The following is an 18150-nucleotide window of genomic DNA, read 5'->3' as shown; positions in this document are numbered from 1 at the left end:
GGAGACCACCTATGAACAACACTGCAGCCTATTTAACTTAGTAATAAATGTACCTCCTGCAAACATAACAGACAAGGAATTATAATTGCACCTGTTTAAAAATACTAAATCTATGGGATCTAGCGTACCTCCAACACCATTGCAACGAGATGTCATTTCCCACAGAACCAAAGCCATGGAATACACATCAGTCTGCTTAAAGGATTCAACATTATCCAAGTTCATTCTGGATTCCAGGACTTCAGGAGCCATGTATCTTGCTGTACCAACCTGTCAGCATTTACAAAAGTTAAAATGCTTTAAATGGAATTTAAAAAGCAGCACCACCACTAAATATATTTTTTTCAAAAACAAAGTCAGTTATGTTAGCAGATGGAAATAGATTCAATTTTCATGACTGCATGGCCCACAAGAATCTCCACTTAAGCAATATCTAAAAGTGTAATGATTAGTGTTTCCTCCATAAAAAAGCATCACTGGGGATATTAATGCATTTTGAGGTAAAGCTGCTATTCCCTGTTTTCAAATGATGGTCCAGATTTTATTGCATGGAATGACATGCAGTTATTCAACCCTGCTTCTAGTCACAGTCAATCCATCACATTTCAACAGGTATAATATTTATAAAATCCTCTAGCTCTCCATATTGCTCCTCATGCACTAGCTTACCTGCCCACTATTAGCCAGGTCATCAACAGAGAGAGTAGGATCCAACTTTAAGGATAATCCAAAGTCACAGAGACAGCAAGCCAGGTCATTCTTTACCAGGATATTAGAACTCTTCAAGTCTCTGTGGACAATTGGCGTCTTGGGCCGGCCACATGGTGTGTGATCACTATGAAGGTGGGCAATCCCGCGAGCCAAAGAGCCACCCAGTTTCCAGAGATCCTCCCAACTAATGATGTGTTTTATGAGATATTCCTGCAAGTTGCCTCTTGAATGGAAAGCAGTGATCAACCAGTACTGTTTGCCTAGATCTGTCTTGCGCTCCTCTGCTGTAAGGAACTGTAGGATGTTCTCATGTTTTAGATTTATGTCAGAAAAGATATCTTTCTCAGTCTTCCAGGAGGCATATTCTTCATAGGAGAAGATCTTGACAGCCACAGTTTCAAACTGTTCTGATGTGTTTTGTTTCAGTTTAGCCTTATAGACTTCTGCAAATCGCCCTTTGCCTACCAAAGTGTCCAATTCAATAGGCAGCAATTCGGTGTTATGGTTAATATTATTAGCACAAGTAGAACTGATGTCAGAACGATCATCATCCAGCATAATGGCACAAACATCACTACAGTCTTTGTGCTTCCTGGATTTCACATTTTTCTCCCATGCCTTGTTGAGTTTCCTCCTCCTCTGAACACGGTAGAAGTAAAAGATAATGATCACAGCAATGGCAATCACCAGCAATGGGACAAGGCATATAACTGCGACCAAAGCAATCACGTATTTTACTTCTGTACTTGAGGTGGTATCTGGAAAAAATATTTAAAGCATTAGGTGAAACTTCAAAATTAAAAAGGTCATTAACATAATTATAGTCTTATAATTATATATTGTAGTTAAAGGCAGAAAGCTAGAAACTAGGACATTCTAATTCTAGGCCTGACTTAGACATGAAGCCAGGTAGATGATCTTGACTAGTTATTCTCTCTCGGCACTGAACTGGGATATTTTTTCATGAGACAACTACAAAGAAGCAGCTTAAAGTTCTGTCATTGTTATTTTTTTATTGTGAAGTTAGATTACTAAAGCAAGCTGTCTACCCTGAAACATTTTATTTTATTATGAAACCCCCAATACATTAGATAAGAATCTATTTCAATGCGATATATCATTGGAATTCGTAGCCACAATGGAATGCTAACTTGTGTAATCACATTCTGAGACTGTACCAATTGATTTTGGCATAAAATTATTTTGACAATAATTTTAAAAATAATAAAAAATACATTAAAATTGTCTGGTGGGCAGAGGAGATCAATATGATTGAAAATATGTACATATAAGAATCATTCAATTTCTTTTAAATTCATATTAAATATTTTTGAAGCAATCTATAATACAATCAAGCCATCACAAAAATATCAAAAGGATTAAAATAAAATTAAGAGTAGATCTTCTTTTTAGACTATTTATTAATTTGTAATAGTGATGAATTTCTGTAGCTCGGGTGTAAAATGAGGATGAAGATTTGTTTTCCGAGCTTGAGGGCTGGTTTCCGAATGTTTCATTACCAGGCTGGGTAACATCTTCAGTGGTGTTTACGGCATCATTCAATTTATGCTGCTACCCATACTAAATTTATCACTCTGGAAGGCTAATAACACTTACAGAACAAAATGTATTGAGCCCAAAGTTCAACTAAATCAGGTTTTTAAGGCCTTATGAAATGCCAGTAGATTTGGGCCAAATCTGGTATCTGGGGGGATGATGTTGTGGAAGATGAGGGCCACAACAAAGAAGGCTCTCCTCCTGGGCCCTATCAAATGACAACTTTCTAAGAAAAGGAACCAGGAGCATGCCCCTCCTTGATGATGCCAGTTCCAGATGTAAAAGAAAATAAATTGAGCAATCTATTTTCCTTGCTCCTGATAGGCAGACTACATTTTATATTCAAGTTCAATCAGCTTTTTTTTCCTACAGGACAATATGTTTTTCCTTTGTGAGGAATAGAGCAGAGGTGTCAAACTGTCGGTGCATGGGCCGGTTACATCATATGGAGACTGCGCCTACCCCCAGCTCCGGCAATGGAAAAAAAGTTGCGATATGTCACATGTCAAGTGACGCGGCAGGTTTGAAACCCATGGAATAGAGCCAACTTAACTGTTTTCTTATTTTTCTATTGGGTGGACTTCTAGAAGTCTCACATGTATGGATTTCATGAATATTGTAATTGGCTGGGTAGCATTATTGTTCTTGGATAATATAAAACATGTGAGTGCAGAGCATCTATAGGATCAGAGGTTTTCATCAAAATACAGAGAGCAATGTTGTGCCATAGCAAACAAGTTTTGCCTCATTCTTATGTATAAGCAAAACAGAGACATGGAGGGGTGGTTATCTATCCCAGAAACACAATGCAGATACTGCAGATATCCCCCCACCCACACATATACACATTACGGTTTTTTGAATGAATCATTAAGCAGCATTCTCTGTTTTCTATTCCCATCCAAAAGATATTTTCCTTGTGCAAAAATGGTTGCTCAGTTGCTGAATATGCTTACCTGTTGAAAATACAGCTTGGCTGTTCTGAATGAAGCATTCTTAAAAATAAATAACAAAGGGAGGATTTTGTTCTGGACATTGACTGGAATCTTAAAATAGGAGCATTCCATAATACAGCTTTTTGTTGCAGATCTACTTTGTCTTCCCTACAGCCAGAATTCTCAGATGAAGAGAAGAAGCTACAAAATACCAAACAGCTAAAACAGGGATAATAGAAAACACTGACAGGTGATGGAATAAATTAGAGAAAATTCCATTAGGAACAGAGAAAGAAGGATGCCAAAGGGTATAAAATAGACTAGAGCTGATATGTAAAAGTTCCCATAAAACAATGTTGAAACATTTATAATCTATGAGGTTGTAGATTTAATAAGATCTACCATATCCTCCTGGGATATTCTGAAACCTACTGATTGTTACTTGAAAAAGGGGAATGCTAATGGACTGGAGACAACATCAATGCATTTTGCATGGGTTCTCAACAGAATACTTCAATGATATAAATTGACCTGCAAGAGATTCCAGCATGCCATCTGCTTGATAACTCTTCATTTGTCAAGCAGCAGATTGGTCTCAATACTTAGTCTGCTGCATATTTCTCAAGAATTGTTTGCTGTCCAACTGTGATAGATAATTTCAGACACCACTTAAAGTTCAAATGAAAGAGTCTCCTTGCCAACAGCAGTCTTTTCCCTTTCTCTTTCAGCAATGGATCCTATTTACACATCTACTATTTATGCAGTACACATTCATAATACAGAGTAGATATTTATCTCAATGTATTGCTTTAAAAATGTACTTAAAAACTCAATTGTCACTTTAAGAGGAGATCTTAGACAAAGTGAAGGCTAGAATAGGAAGCTGTTTTGGTTTGCAAACAAGGCAGAACAAAGTTAAGTGTCCGAAACTATTTAAGCATTTGAGTGGGTTTATAAGTTAATAGTATAATGCTGACGAGTATAAAGTCTATGGGTTTAATTAGGGTTTCAGAAAACATGGCTGGGACCCAAGATTTGAAAATACTATTGGGTTTTTAGCTTCATTAAAAGCTAGTAGGGTTTGGCTGTTGCTGATTTGCTGAATTGTTAGTAAGCTATTGTGTTACTAAATTTTGGACTAGGATGAGAGAGACTTAAAATGATCGACTACTTAGAATTGGGGCACTGTGTTACTTTGTTGTCTATTCTGAAGAAACACTTTATTTGAACCTACAACAAAAAGGCCTCTTTAAAAATCCAAGCAACTTTAATGAACACATCAGAGCTGCAGTGCATGATTTTTCCATTCACAACTCCAACTTTAAGTTACTCTAGAGTCTGGCTGAGGAATTCTGGAGTTGAAGTCCACAAGTCATAAAAGGGCTAAGTTTGGCTTCCGGTTTGCGACTGCAGTGGCAGTGGACGTTCAGGGGAAGTGCTCTCTCTGCTGTCCAGTTTTCCTTCATCGGGAGACCCTGAAAAGGGTCGAAAGTTGCCCTGCAGGGGTGACGACCATGAGGATGACCCTCAACAGATCGCAGAAGGGCGGCAGCTCTTCCATTTGATCCAAGGCAGCTCCTTTGGACTGATGGAGAAAAGATCGGCCATCAACATGGCTGATCACTAAGCCGTACCAGCCGAAAGCCAAAATCACTACAAGCACAACGAAAGCACTGAGGAGGAACTGGGTGAGACCTTACCTTACCTTTCTTGTATCCCAACTATCTTCCTGTAAAAGCGTTTTGAAATTTCTTCCCCCCTTTTAACATGGCAGCGTCTGCCTACTTTGGAAAATTAAAGCTTCGAAAAGAAAAGGACAACTACACTAAACAACTAAATAATTGGACTTGCACTTTTTGGATATTTGGGGTCCCAAAAAGTTCCTATCTCTACGGGGACCTATTACCGTATCTATTTGTTAAGTTGGAAAGAAATTTTTTTTTAAAAACCGGATAAAAGCCTAACTTGAGTTTGGAAAAAGATTTTACATGATATCAGGGACAACTGTGGCGAAGCCTGGTATAGCAAGTGAATTTCTTTGACTGTGAGATCTGCTTACTGTCTAGATTTCTCCTTGGTACTATCTAAAAAAGATAAGAATTTGAAACAGCTGGATGGTGAAAACAACTTCTAGGAACAGTGGAGGTGGACACTCACTGACTCTTATCAAAAATTGTCTCCACTAAAGGACTATCTGTAAACACCATAGAAATGGAGGAATACTACCCACAACTTAACTATAAACTTATACTTGAAAAAATACTACCCATAACTTAACTATAAACTTATACTTGAAAAAATCCTTGAAGGTCCTGAGCTAATGAATTCCAGATTGAAAGACAAATTTGTTACCTAAAATTTACAAAATGAAGCCCAAATTTCAGCTGATGAACTTACAACCCAAAAAGCAACAGAAGAGGAACAAATTAAAATCCTCAAAGAGGACTTTAAAGAACAACAAGAACAATCTACTGATAACTTTGATAGTGAAACCTTGAGTTCAACTAAAGAATCTGCAATTCAAAAAATAACAGAAACCGAAGAAAGCAACACTAAGATGAAACAAATACAATATATCAAGAACTTAGATAACCTAGACAATCCAACAACAATCACAACATTGGACATGACCTCTTACTCAAGCCAGATGAAACCGGAAGAAGAAGACCAGACTGAACTGACGACAAATATTCTAAAGCAAACATGGAGATTTGAACTATTAGGGCAACAATTTAGTGATTATAAAGGGGCCAGTTCCTTTGAAAAATTGATAACCGGATGGTCTCCCTTGCTTCAAATAACAAGTGTAGGAATGAAGGGAGAGCCACTTGTGGATTTAGAGGCACTGGTATGGAAGCCTGCTTGGCACAAAAAGAAAGCTAGAGTTAGACTTAAAAAATGGGATTTCTTTTTCTTTTTGATTTATAATAGAAGAGCCTAAAATCTTACTTAATGGGCTAAGGAGATTTTAAAAGATATTAATTGATTTAATATTTAGGACTTAGATTTATAAGGGAAATAAAAACTAGCCATTAGAATATAGTTTTGAATTATAATATGGAAGTTGGATTGAGACAATAAAGGATACTTTATTAGTAAGTGATGAGGTACCAGGATGAGAAATAGAATATATTTGTGAAATAAAGTAAGAATGTATTTAAGTAAACAATATATGTATTTTAGATATGATAACTATTTTTAATGAAATAAGGGAAATTTGGGTTACCCGAAATCTGAATATTATGGATACTACAGGCTAAATTGAAACACTGTTATTGAAATTGGGTAAAAATTAAAAACAGGACACGGATATGTATAAGTTAAAATATATTGATAAATATCTTGATTGAATTATAATTAGGAATGTATGAATTTGAATATGATATAATAATCAAGGGAAATAGAGAGGGAATTTTTAATGATGCAACCTGAGACATGTACAAAAGAGCTTGCTATTGGACTATTGATTGCCCAATCACCACACTCTTCCTAAATACTTGAATGTAAAACTGGAAAATTAATAAAACTTGTTAAAAAAAATAAATAAATAAAAGGGCCAAGTTTGAAGACCCCTGCTATAGACTTTACATTTATACTCCTTCAAGCTCAAAAATATTTTTTTAAAGACTAAACAGTTCTAATATGCATACTCATGGCTTTTTTTCTCATAGAACGCCCAGAATGGAGTTCTGACACCTTTTTTGGATGGAACCTTGTAGGGTAGGCAAGGCGGGTTGTATGACGTGTGAGAGTTCTGGCACCTTTTTTTTTTTTTAGAAAAAAAGCACTGCGCATACTTAAGAATAAGGTTTAAGCATTAAGCAGATAAGATTTATTAATCCATGGATACTGCTATTCTGAAGTCTCATTGTGAATTGTAGCAGTCCAGAGCACAAATGATCTCTTATGAAGATAAATTCTGTGGGACCAGTCTATCTGCCAGTCCTTCAGTTGTGGCTGCCAAATCTCTACTCATCGGAGATGCCATTCCTCACCCGGAAGTCTCTCAGTTTACTCATTTCTCAATGTGTTTTCATTTCACTATATTCATATTAATCTCTCAAATGCTTTCCATTCTGCACTATTCTATTATTCATGAAGACACTACTACTTATGCTAATATGCATGTATTGTTTTCATCTGAACATACCATTTTTCTCTTCTTACTATTATTTATTTGGACAGGTTAAATTAAAATCTAAAGCTGGCCTCTAAAACTATATAAGCCACTGCACAGGAAATTATTTAAATTCCTTTCCTTTTGCATTGTGCTTTTGAAATGCTTTCTTTGTGTTTACCTTTCTGTATCCTTATAAGCTTTTAATCCTTAAATGAGCTCACATTTGCTGTTTCAAAAGTTTATATTAACTAATAAAGAAAAATATTATGCTATTACGGAAATGAAGTGCATTCTTCAAAATTATAGCAAATCTAGTGTCTTATTTAATTAATTGGCTCAAATTATAGCAAATCTAGTATCTTATTTAATTAATTGGCTCAACAGCTTCAAATGGATAGAGCATTTGGCCAATTATGTTTAGGCAATTGCACTAGCATTCAGCACCATATATAAAAATCATTTTGTATGTGTGAAAAATCAATATACAATGAAACTGTAGATAATTAGGACTTTACACATTCATAAAATGTACGTGCTTTATCTTCTTATGACTGAATCAATTCAGAAGGTACACTAGAAATCACAAATGAATTATGTCCATATTATTCTTTATGTAGAAAAACTAAGGTAACCCAAAACTCTAAGTATATAATGCAAAGGAAATGTGAAGATTTTGTGCTCATGCTAAAAATATAAACGAAATGACTAAGTACTGACATTTTCTTAAAACAGACTGAATATTTCTCATTATTAAAATTTACTCCACAATTATTTTTATTGGGTGTTATTGTAGATTGTGATGCTAAAGAAATTAATTTGATGTCGAATTTGATAACAGCTGCAAGGTTATTGGTAGGGCAATATTGGAAGAAGGACTGTTTGCCTACTATAGAAGAATGGACGCTTAAAGTGTCAAATTTAGCAGAAATGGCGAAAATTTCTGCTTAGTTGAAGGATCATTCACAAGAAAGATACATTTCGGTTTGGAGAAGATGGATAGATTATATTCAGAATAAATATGGGACTAAAAAGTTCCATTTAGTTTATGAGTAAATTTTAGAGTATTATTATTATTAATAGTTTATTATAGTTGAATTTTTATTAGTTTTATTATTATTTTTAGTATTAGTATTGTTTAACAATTTGGATATTATATTGTTTAATAATATCGACTTGTTTATATTATTATGTTTATTTTTAATTTGTTTATACTTATCTTAAAGGAGAGTTAAAGCGCATTATGGACTTGATTATTTATATAGTTGGTTAATGTTAGTTAGAGTTTGATTATTATATTTGTAACCCTGTACTCAGCTCTGGGAAGTGGGGGAGGGAGAGGGGGGTTAGGGTGGGTCGGTTTTAGGGTGGTATATTGTAATTTTTATAAAACTTTTCAATAATATATATATATAAATGAAATGACTAAGTACTGACATTTTCTTAAAACAAACTGAATATTTCTCATTATTAAAATTTATTTTATTACCCTAATTTCAAAATAAATAAATGTACTAATAAATATTGAAGCAAACAAATAAACATCTTACGAAGTATATACAATATAAGAATCTGGACTCTCAATGTTGATTAGATTTAAGATTTTTTTTTCTATATAATTAAATGAAAATTTTGAGTGTCCGATAAAAGAGGTATAAATTGAAAATGAACAGTATTTTAATGCCTACACATGACTGTGTGGTAAGGGCAACAGAATATTGGGTACACAGCACCAAAATATAATGTTAATCTGAAAGAATTCAGAAAATAATAATAAAAAATATTTCAGGAACTCTATATAACAGCTGTAAGAGAAGAGTTCCAATATATTTAAGTTTAGGTTAGGGGGGAAAAAGTGAGTGACAGGGAATATAAGAGATATGTAAAAAAAAATAATGCATAGCTTAGAGAAATGGAGCTATTTTTAAATTACTAGAACTTAGGGATCACCAAGCTAAATTGTGGGTAGTTCCAGAAAGATAAAATGAAATTTAATCAGTGTAAGATTTATCAATGCTGTCAGTTTGATCTTTAAAAGCCTGGTTTAGTTTTCAAGTGTGGGTACTGGGGATAAAATGTTAAACATGATTGGCCTGTAATTATATTCAAATTTATTTTTATGCTGCTAATTAATAAATAATTCTCTAGTTTGTTTTGATTTGTTTGTACTCTAAGGTAGCCTTATCCCAATCTTTCACTTTCAGTTGTACTAGGAGCAAAACATACAGAGGATATAATCTCAGACAGCATGCTGATTATTGACCATTAAAACCAGCACCACCACTGGTTATAACTGGAAGGACAGGGCCATAAGAAAATTTCATAAACAATAAAACTGGAGGAAGCAGTTTTATAGATCATTTAGTCACATCGCTTGAATGATGTAGAAAGTTCAGAGTTAGAGCATTCCCAACTATCTATTTGAAGACCTTCTCCATGAAAAATGTTGAGGTCATTGACTTCATTGCCAAATTGCTGTTATCATGAAATATTCATACTAACATTCAACAAAAAATACATCCATCTAAAAGTTAAACCCATTAGACCTAGAGCTGCCTTGCCATTTGTTCTTTTTTTGAATCAATAGTCTCACAGATAAAGAATGTCTAACTCATTTAGAAAGGAATCCCTGAAGATCTCAGGGAGATTCTTAAATCATAAACCAGTACATAAAGCAGTTACTAATATTATGAAAAGTCCCCCCCTAAGTGTCAATAATGTGGTTTTCATTAAATATTAAAGAAACACTTCACTGATATTACTAGGATTTTTTTCATTATTATTCACTACATTATTAGTAACTGCTACATTTGTTCCCAATCACAATTGGTAAGAAACAGAGACATATGTTTACTTTAGAAAAATAGAAAATAAAATTGTGCAAGAATAAAAGGTAATCTTTAGATTTGGTTATTATAATCTTTACTGATACCTTTCCCTGACAAACACTCTTTTCCTGAAAAATCATCTTTGAAATAGATATTTACAGTGTAAATATATTTAAAATATACACAATTAAAAAAAATTCAATACTTAAAACTACAGTACTTCTACAATAATAATCCATCTATGCCAGGGGTGGGCAATTAATTTTCTCAATGAACTATATGAGAAACTACGACTGCCCCCCCATTGATGCCCCCCATGCCGTCTCCCCACTGCCGCCTTTGATGAGGGCCAGATAGAGACAGCCCACTGGCCAGATGTGGCTCCGGGTCATAAAATGCCCAGATCTGATCTATGCCATTCCATAAAATTCTATAGTGATTATCTTTAATTCACAATGTCTTAATTTTTGTCAGGGGATGATCTTATTGAATAAAAGGATCTACTAATTTAGCTAAAAATATATGAAAAACAGAGACATACATTTTTTAAAAGTGATGTCCTTGGGAATAATGATCTGGTTATGTCTATAGAAATACCTTTTATTTTGATCATACATATTCCCTACACTTTTGATCATTTTTTTAAAAAAATGGAAATGAATGTTTTCTTATTCCAAATGGAACCTGTTTTCTTGTGGTACAAAGTTACATAAAGAGTTGAGTGAAAATACATTGGCAGGGTATTTTGCTTTTAGGCATTTTCCCAACAAAATGCCAAAGTTCTAGTTTGTGCCTGCCAGCTTCTCCAATTTTATTTGGTAAATGTAATCCATAACCTAACTATCTCATGCCTCTCATTTTCAAATCCAGTCCCTGTAAGCATCACAAAGACCCACCCTGTCTCAAGTGATTGTGCAAGTGACTCTCTCTGCATCAAAAAAAATATTCAAAAAATTGGATTTTCAAATAGGTCTGGTCAGTTTGTTTAGTTACAAACTCAGATACATTGTTTCCTCACCTACCCAAATATATGCCAGTTGAAAAATAAAAATCTACACGAGATCAGGACTTTAGGCTTCATTATATCAATTTTAAGTAGTTTTAAATGAAACCTCTGTGGGGATTCTCAATAACTGGCATTACTGACCAATCATATTAAAATGGGGAGAAAAATGCTTTTAGATACTAAGTTTAACAAAGTTGACTTCCAAAATGTTAAGGATGACAGTTCTTTAAACTAAATTGTCTGTAGCTAAACATTCCTTATTAGAAGCCAGTGTCTAGCCTCTTTAAAATTATATCCTGTTGTCTGATTCATAATTATTTTCTTTAACCCCAAACAAATAAATCTTTTGGATATTCATTCATAAATCAGGATTCAATATATCCTCAACAGCTGAGCATTTTAAACTGATAGCAAATCAAGGACTTCGATGTAACATTCATTTGTGCAAGGCCCTTCACTGATTTCTGTAGGCTATAACTGAAACAAATGGACCACTTTTATCTGACTTAAATAGGGCAAGAAAAATATCTATATAAACACACAAGACAATCTGCCCTCACTAAGCAAACAGCAGCAGGCATCTGCAATGGGTGGGACAAGGGTACATATGGATGACAGTCCAACAGACAAAATTATTGCAGGATATTCTCTAGTTGTCTGGGGAACACTGGATCAGCTGGCCATGATGTTCTGTTCAGTGTTAAACACAGACAGGAAACCACATGTCTGATACTGTAAAAATAATTTGTCTTCCTGCCAGAGCTAAGCAGGCAAGCAAGGCAAAGGGGTTTATTTTCATTTAAAAGAATACTAATCCACAACAATAAAAACCAAATGATGATGTATCAACTGTGTATGGAATGTAAATGTTACAAAAGGAACCTTTGGATTTTAGCTGAATGTATTCCTAACAGTCTCCTGGATTCTAAATTTGGAAAAATATTTTTAAATTTTTCTAATAAAAGGAGACAGTGAGGAGGTAGAATGCTGGCTTCTATTCTTTTTTCCTTAGTGAAGGAAGAATGAATTCAATTCATAGCAAAAAAAAAAATCTGCCATTTTGTAAATTTTAATAAGTTTTCACAAATAAAGCCTTACTCAACAGCAGAATAGCACGACACAGTTTCTAATGACAAATAGCTGGAGCTATGATGAGCTAATAGTGCTTTAAGAGGCCTTTTTAAAATCAAGATTCTAGATTCCAGTTGCTTAGATGTCTGGTTGTTGCCCTTATCTAACCATTTATCCGTTACTTAACAAGCCTGTCCATGCCTGACGACTAGAGTTTATTTCTATTAACCTAAGTTTCATCTTAAACACTACAGAAGTATATTTTTACGGACCCAAATGAGACTCTTTAAAAGTATTTTTTTTCATTAAAACTGTATTAAGCCTTACAGAAAAGTTATACAGATTATCACTCTAGAATAGCACTATCAGTTCTTTGGCATTTTTGTAGAACAAAAAACTCTTACTAGAAATTAAGGCCAAAACTTTTGATTCCTTCTGTCGTTAACTTTTAAGCAATGAAGCAGGAAATAACTCTAGCATGCCAACTGTATTATCTCCAACAGCTTAAGGCGTAAGAAGTACAATGAAATATTTATAAAAAGTCATCCAAAATTCTACAGTGATGTGGATTCTTTGGAATGCAGATCCTTTATTACTACAATATTATTAAAATCACTATTAATTAAGAGACACAGAGTTATCTTGAAGCTATATGAAATGTTATTAAGAATATTAACAATAATTCATTTTTTCTCATACATACAGAACAAAGTGGAAAAATTATGGTATGCAAAAGAAATGCCTGTTATGTAAGTTTTAACTTAACATGTTAAAATAAAAAGTAAATAGATCATTCTCCTAGGCAAAAACTGGCACCAATTTTGGAAAACTATGATTGTAATATTCTACAAGTAATCCTTGACTCACAATGACTGAAATTTCTGTTCCTACACAATCTGTTTATATAAAGTACAATCACATCATTTAACAAAGGTAATTTCTGCAGTCCCAGTTGCGATCATTTACCGACTCCCAAGGCTGTTGCCTAACAACTTCCCAAAACCACATCAGAGAAGTGGTAAGTAAGTCATAAGCAGGCTGGTAAGCAGGTAAATGGCTGCTGGCAATTGGGAGGGTATGCAAGGAGATGTGGCATGGGTTGGAAAGGGTGCACATGGAGGGAGGAACAGCAAGGTTTGGAAAGGTGACCATAGATATGCAAGGGAGTGAGGGAGGCATGATGACAGCCAAGGTGGGAGTGTGAGTAAAGTGCAGTGAGGTTAAGGGGGTGTATGGGAGTAGTGAGAATGTGAACGATGCACAATAAGAATTGGGGAGGGTACATGGTAATATAAGTGAAAGAGAAAGGCATGGCAAGGTGTGGTGACTATATGAGTGCAATTAGTTATTGATTGTAAATATTGAAATATTATTAAATCCAGAAGACAGGAAAATATAAAGGCCCTTTAACACAGGACTGGCACCTGGTAGGTAGTACGTGACCCTGCCAGCCTAGCCAAATGTAAAGGAGGAGGGAACAAGCCAAAGTGGCACAGTGCAGGACTTGCTGTGAGGGAGGAACTGTGGGGTGGCTGGGCTGAGACACTTCTGGCTCACTGGGAAGAGAAAGAAGGAAGGGGCGGAGATAGGAGAGGCTATAAAAGGAGGCAGTTTTGGCAGGACAGGGAGAGGGGGGAAAAAAGATGCCAGAGAAAGAGTCAGAAGGGAGAAAAGGCTTTTGGGGAGGTGTGTGTGCATGAGAAAGAGAGGGAAGGCTTTTGGAGAGACTTGTGCGTGAAAATGGGAAGGCTTTGGACAGATGTGTGTGTGAGATTGGGAAGGCTTTGGAGAGATGTGTGCATGAGAATGGGAAGGCTTTTGGACAGACATGAGCATGAGAATGAGAAGGATTTGGAGAGATATATGCATGAGAGAGAGAGAAAGGGCTTTTGTGAAGGAAGGAAGGAAGGAAGGAAGGAAGGAAGGAAGGAAGGAAGGAAGGAAGGAAGGAAGGAAGGAAGGAAGGAAGGAAGGAAGGAAGGAAGGAAGGAAGATTGGAATGAGGGGCAGGGAGGGTCTGAGAGAAGTCCTGCCTTAGCACTTGGCCAACAGCAGCCCTTCTGCCCTTTCGCCAGCCCCTTGCCCTATCCTCCTGGGCTATCCTGGTGGTCTCCCATCCTACCACTAAGGATGATTTGGTTACAAAGCTGAGTTTCCTCACATGGAGAGGGAGTGGGCCTCCTCTGATCCATGAACTTTGCCCTCCTGCACCAGCATGAGTAATCTAGCCAAGGAGAGCGAGGACAGCAGCAACAGCCTTGAGGAGGAGGTAAACACAGCTGGATGCCCCCTTGGGGAAATGGAGCTGGACTGAATTGACTGCAGAGTCCTGGTGCTGCAGAAGCTCGACAACTGGGCTGGGTGCTTGCCCTCTGCTGTCCAGGGCTCTGGGCAGCCCGCACCACCGTCCAGGAGCCCCTGCACAGCCCAAGAGGGATGGCGAGGCTCCTCCAGTGGACCATGCCCCGGCACCCACCCCATTCATACACCCCTCCACCAGAGACCCCTAGATTCTACCCTATGGGCACCCCCTGACCTGAGTGACATTGAGTTGGCAACACACACCGACCCCTCAACAGTAACCACAATGCTGATGCAGCCCTCAATGAAATCAAGTTTGACACCCCTGATATAAAAGGAGGAGGCCGGAGAGGAGACGATATAATAATACTAGTACTAATAATAAAGTTGGAAGGGACCTTGGAGGTCATCTAGTCCAAACCCCTGCTCAGGTAGGAAACCCTATACCATTTTGGACAAATGGCTGTCCAGTCTTAAAAACTTCCAGTGTTGGAGCATTCATCGCTTCTGGAAGCAAGGTTGTTCCACTGGTTAATTGTTCTGTCAGGAAGTTTCTCTTTAGTTCTAGGTTGTTTCTTTCCTTGATTAGTTTCCATCCGTTGCTTCTTGTCCTGCCTTCACGCACTTTGGAAAATAGCTTGACTCCCTCTTCTTTGTGGCAGCACCTGAGATATTGGAATACTGCTATCATGTCCCCCCTCGTCCTTCTCTTCATTAAACTAGACATACCCAATTCTAGCAGCCGTTCCTTATATGCTTTAGCCTCCAGTCCTCTAATCACCTTCGTTGCTCTTCTCTGTACTCTTTCTAGAATCTCAACATCTTTTTTACATCGCGGTGACCAAAACTGGATGCAGTATTTCAAGTGTGGCCTTACCAAGGCATTGTAAAGTGGTATTAATACTTAACACGTGATCTTGATTCTATCCCTCTATTAATGCAGCCTAGCACTGTGTTGGCCTTTTTGGCAGCTGCAGCACACTGCTAAAAAGGCCAACACAGTGCTAGGCTGCATTAACAGAAGGAGGGGGGCTGCATATAAAAGAAGGAGGGGGAGAGAAGAGGATATAAAAGGAGAAGGGGTGATAAATTTGTTAAATGAGTTTTGCCCCATTTTATGACTTTTCTTGCCACATTTGTTAACTGAAACATTGCAGTTATTAAATTAGTAACATGGTTGTTAAGTGAATCTGGTTTCCCCACTGACTTTGCTTGTCAGAAGGTTGCAAAAGGGGATCACATGACCTGGGACACACTGACCATCATAAATATGAATCAGTTGCCAAGCATCCGAATATAAATCACATGACCCTGGGGATGCTGCAATGGTCATAAGTGTGGAAAATGGTAATAAGTTATAACTTTGAACAGTCACTAAGCAAACTGTTGTAAGTCGAGGACTACCTGTACTTTATCACTTTTTTCCTGCTCTCACAGTCTAAACTTGTGTTTACCAATTATACAATATTTGGGATTTTACACATATGAAATAACATAAAGTTAAAGATGTGCAATGATTTCATAATAAGGAAACAGATGCAAGTGAAATACATCTGCTCAGTTCTACGAACTGCCAAATAATCAAGGAGCACAACTGATTTAGTTAAGAAAAGACAGAGTTGCTTAAGAAAATAATTTTGTTGTTTGCTTAGTTATTTGGGTTATAACTCTTTAGATGTCCACCTTCTAAATGCAAATTTTTAAAAAATACTTACATTTTTCAAGTACTATTTGAATGCTAAATTGCCATCCAATATTTTCAAAATAGAACTTCCTATCAGACAACATGTATATTTATCATACAAGAAATATAATTGTTAGTCTTACTATTTATCTTGTTGAATAGGAAACAGACTTGATTTTATGTCTTTACTGTCAAGGTTTGGCTTTTTACAAAAATGCAAACCCATGACTATTCCTTAGTATCTTCCTCTTTTTTTTCTCTCCAACTCTTATTATTTCTCCTTTGTGATTTTCCACAACTTCAGCCAACTGTTGTGGGCCATGTTGTTTCCCCAAACTATTCTGATTTGTGCAATGGCTCTCAAATCAATTGCCTCTAAACCCAGTACAAATTCTTTATTTTTCATACTATTTCAAGGCTTTTATTTATTTATTTGTTCTATATGCCATTTTTGTTTTTTTTTAAATACCTGCAAAGCTACTCTGAAAATGAAAAATGATCTGATATTATCTCTTTTTAATTGTGAAACATTGATCTGATTCTTGCCCTTTTAGCTTCACCAGAAGTCAGAAGATATCACCTTTTTCTGCCAAGGATTGATTAGACCTGCATGTTTTCTTTAATCCTTTTAACAATGTTTTAATCATTAATAATAATGTTGCATACACACAATTATTCATGTAAGTAAAACAGAGAACAGGAAAGGACAAAATTGCTTTCCAAAGTGTGATGGAACTTTGGAATATAATTAATACTTATATTCAGGGCAATTAACATATCTTTAAACTTTCAATCACTCTATATAAAGCAGTTATATTATTACCCAATGATTAAGGGGATGAGGTGATGCAACTACAATTCAAAATAAAAAAATAGAAATTTCATAAAAAGAAAATAGTTAATATGACCATTTATAATTTTATTAAGAATTACAGAAGAAACTAAGCTATTTCAATAAAAACTGCTCAAAACATCTGGCCAACTATCACTGCCAAATCGTTTATCCAAAAAAATGTAAGATATCTATTAGTTCTGAAGTTGTAATGATTGGCTTGGACTGACTGAATCAAAAGCAAAAAAATCAGTGATTACTGATAGTAATCACTTTCTGGATGAAACGGTACATTAAAATCTTTATAATGGAAGTCAATGCTACTTGTAAATATCATATAATTCGGGGATGATAGCATTCTAGAATCTCAGAAAGTGAATTAAAACAATGCAATGGGGAAAAAAACTGGTAAAAACTCTTTCTTTTTATTCTTTAATCTCTCAGGGTTTTTTTCCCCCTCTCTTCTCTTTCTGCAAAAATTTGGAATTAATCGTTTACAGAACAAATGTCTAGTTAATATTTCATGGGCTGGTAAAAATATTCCATACATTGGAATGTGATGGAATAACAATAACTGAGGTCATAGAGAACTGTCTGTCAGAATCCACTGAAACACAATGTTTCCTTAAATTATTATTTTGTGAATTATTCTACTAATTGCACTTTAGAGGAAAATATGATATTTTTTTTTATCTCTAAGTTTACTATGCATATTGCATGGGATATTTCACAGTGTTATTGATTTGTTAAAGCAACCATTCTCTTTCTTCAGTATCACAAGAGACTTCCATGGAAGCCTTCTTTATCAGCTGGTCAAAAAGTGGACCCATATATAAAATGAAGTACAATATACACTTACTTTCTGAAAAAATAATTTCATCATTGCATTCATCATCTTTGCAGGAACACATATATAACAGTCCTCCAGCTCCTTTCTTCTCTTTCATTATGCATTTCTTCGAATTGAAATCATCCAATTTGTAACCGTGGAGCTCTATTGTAGGATCATGGCATATTGTTTCTAGGGTTATGTTCCCATTATTCTTTCTCCTAAAAACAGTGGAAAATTTTAAAAAAAGCACAAACATTTCTTTTTAAAGAAAGACAA

The 18150-nt window shown here is 35.7% G+C and overlaps 1 protein-coding gene across 8 annotated transcripts in view; it reads right to left on the bottom strand.

Moving 5' to 3' along the window:
- Positions 1–18150, bottom strand: part of TGFBR2 (transforming growth factor beta receptor 2) — a 60422-nt gene that overhangs the window by 12756 nt on the left and 29516 nt on the right. For all 8 annotated transcript variants that reach the window (XM_039343749.1, XM_039343755.1, XM_039343756.1 and 5 more), the window contains 3 exons: positions 17902–18092; positions 670–1469; positions 129–270 (listed from right to left, as the gene is read on the bottom strand). In XM_039343749.1, the coding sequence (XP_039199683.1) occupies positions 129–270; positions 670–1469; positions 17902–18092 (1133 nt within the window). The remainder of the gene's footprint in view (positions 1–128; positions 271–669; positions 1470–17901; positions 18093–18150) is intronic.

This window comes from Crotalus tigris, unplaced genomic scaffold, assembly GCF_016545835.1.
Source record: "Crotalus tigris isolate CLP2741 ecotype Arizona unplaced genomic scaffold, ASM1654583v1 scf7180000017871.4482833, whole genome shotgun sequence".
In the NCBI taxonomy this organism is placed as follows: domain Eukaryota; kingdom Metazoa; phylum Chordata; class Lepidosauria; order Squamata; family Viperidae; genus Crotalus; species Crotalus tigris.
The sequence above is the reverse complement of the archived record's forward strand: the minus strand, read 5'-3'. Positions and strand labels throughout refer to the sequence as shown.